The sequence below is a fragment of the Glycine max genome, chromosome 4 (assembly GCF_000004515.6).
Source record: "Glycine max cultivar Williams 82 chromosome 4, Glycine_max_v4.0, whole genome shotgun sequence".
Taxonomy (NCBI): domain Eukaryota; kingdom Viridiplantae; phylum Streptophyta; class Magnoliopsida; order Fabales; family Fabaceae; genus Glycine; species Glycine max.
The window spans coordinates 19,956,345-19,958,062 of record NC_016091.4 but is presented as its reverse complement, the minus strand read 5'-3'; the positions used below and the strand labels follow the sequence as shown (position 1 = coordinate 19,958,062).

General features: G+C 28.4%; 1 protein-coding gene across 1 annotated transcript; it reads left to right on the top strand.

Moving 5' to 3' along the window:
• Positions 1-400: 400 nt before the first annotated feature.
• LOC100500383 (uncharacterized) lies at positions 401-1,039 on the top strand. Its single transcript, NM_001364524.1, has 2 exons — positions 401-562; positions 789-1,039. Exons 1-2 carry the CDS (start codon positions 448-450, stop codon positions 854-856), a joined length of 183 nt encoding a protein of 60 aa, NP_001351453.1. The 5' UTR covers positions 401-447; the 3' UTR covers positions 857-1,039.
• Positions 1,040-1,718: the final 679 nt, after the last annotated feature.

The following is a 1,718-nucleotide window of genomic DNA, read 5'->3' as shown; positions in this document are numbered from 1 at the left end:
ATCGCGTTTTCATTTTATCCAAAATGAGATTCTTGGTTTTAACTAAAAACGAGATTTTATTGTTTCCAGTTTTTGGTTTGTTTGAGAAAATATTTTCACTAAAAATAAAAACAAAAATTCAACTAAATACATTTTCATCACCATTTTCTATTTCTAGCTAATGAAAATGAAAACAGAAAATAACCAAACCAAACACCCTCTTAATTTTCTAAATTAAAAGCATATGGCATGATCCTCTATAGTGTTAAAGTAATATGAGTCATTCAATAATTAATAACTTGATGAAATTAATTTTATATTCTAAGGATAAATTTGTCACGTTGCATAAATAGTGTACATAACATTTTTCTTAAAGAGAGATTTATCTCTCTATATATATCCTACATTCCATCCAATCCTCACATCACCGAGAAATCTAGAGTTATATATTGTATACTTTTTCTTTCTATGATGGGTTACTTGAAGAAGGTTGTCATAAACATGATTTTGCTATTTATGCTTCTCTTATCAATGAATCTTGCAACAGCAAGGGTGCCCCTTTGGATTTCGGAGCCTCTAGCACGTAAGTGACCTCGCATCCCTACCACAAATTATTAAATCTTTAAACCTGAACTAATTAATGTTTCTGCATGATATAGCAAGAATCAAGAACGAGTAGTGCTTCAAGTTTCAATTGCTTTTTTTTTTCTTCCTGAAAATTTTTAATTTCATTATTTGTATTTTTTAAATATTAATATATATGTTTTACTGATCATTCCGTTTCAATACTCTTTTGGAACCATATTCAGATGGACGCTTCCTTAATGCTGATAATCCATTCGGCGGCAATTATCATAAACGTCCTCCTAAACCATGATGAAGCACCCAATGATTAAGCAAGCAAAAGAACTGAGAAAGAGCACTTGGCTTTCAAGGAGAAAACTGCTTTAATAAATTAAATAATGTTTGTTTTGGAATTACGATTTCCTTTGAGTGTTATTAATTATATTAATATATTACACAATGTTGATTTCAAAAAAATTTCTTTTGGTTTCTATCCTATCATATTAGTCTCTCTGTTTTTAATTATAACACCATTTAAATTTATTCAAGTAGTTAATTACATTAAATTTATCAATTTGTTATATTTTTATTTTAAAATTATTCTTTTCTTATCTCTTTATCTAGTTAATTGTTTCTTAAATATTTTAAAAAATAGTTAAATAAAAATATAAAAAAATAATAATTAATACATCTCCAAATTAATAAAGAATCTTATATAAACAAACAAATGAATTTCCATAAAAATACTTAAGATCAGGAAGAGCGAAGGGTGTATTAATTTTCATTTTATCTCTGAGGTGTTCTCGTTACTCTTCAAGTTCTTATAATTACATCCACCCAATGAAATATATCCAAATTTTCTTTGTTACTTTAAATGTTATTCGTGACTGCGCTAGCTCGATCTTCTAGGTCATCTTGTTCACCTTCAGAACAAGTTTGATCTCTTTTACAAGGTTCCAAATTGTTCACTCGATCGTGACTGCATTTCGAGTACAAAATAACTTGCCTAATGCGGTTCTAAATTGCACTCTTTTGTGATTGTTCGTGTAACCCACAAAATCCTATTAAAATCAGTTTTATTCAATTTTAAAACAAACCGATCTTAAAGCTTCCGAGGCTTTTCTTCCGAAACTTCAGCCGATCCAATTAAAACGTAGTCAACTACTTTTTAAAAA

Bases quoted from the DNA above. Each gene is read 5' to 3' on its own strand.
- LOC100500383 (NM_001364524.1), top strand. From the start codon at position 448: ATGATGGGTTACTTGAAGAAGGTTGTCATAAACATGATTTTGCTATTT. The intron at 563-788 runs GTAAGTGACCTC...AACCATATTCAG, and splicing joins GATTTCGGAGCCTCTAGCAC to ATGGACGCTTCCTTAATGCT.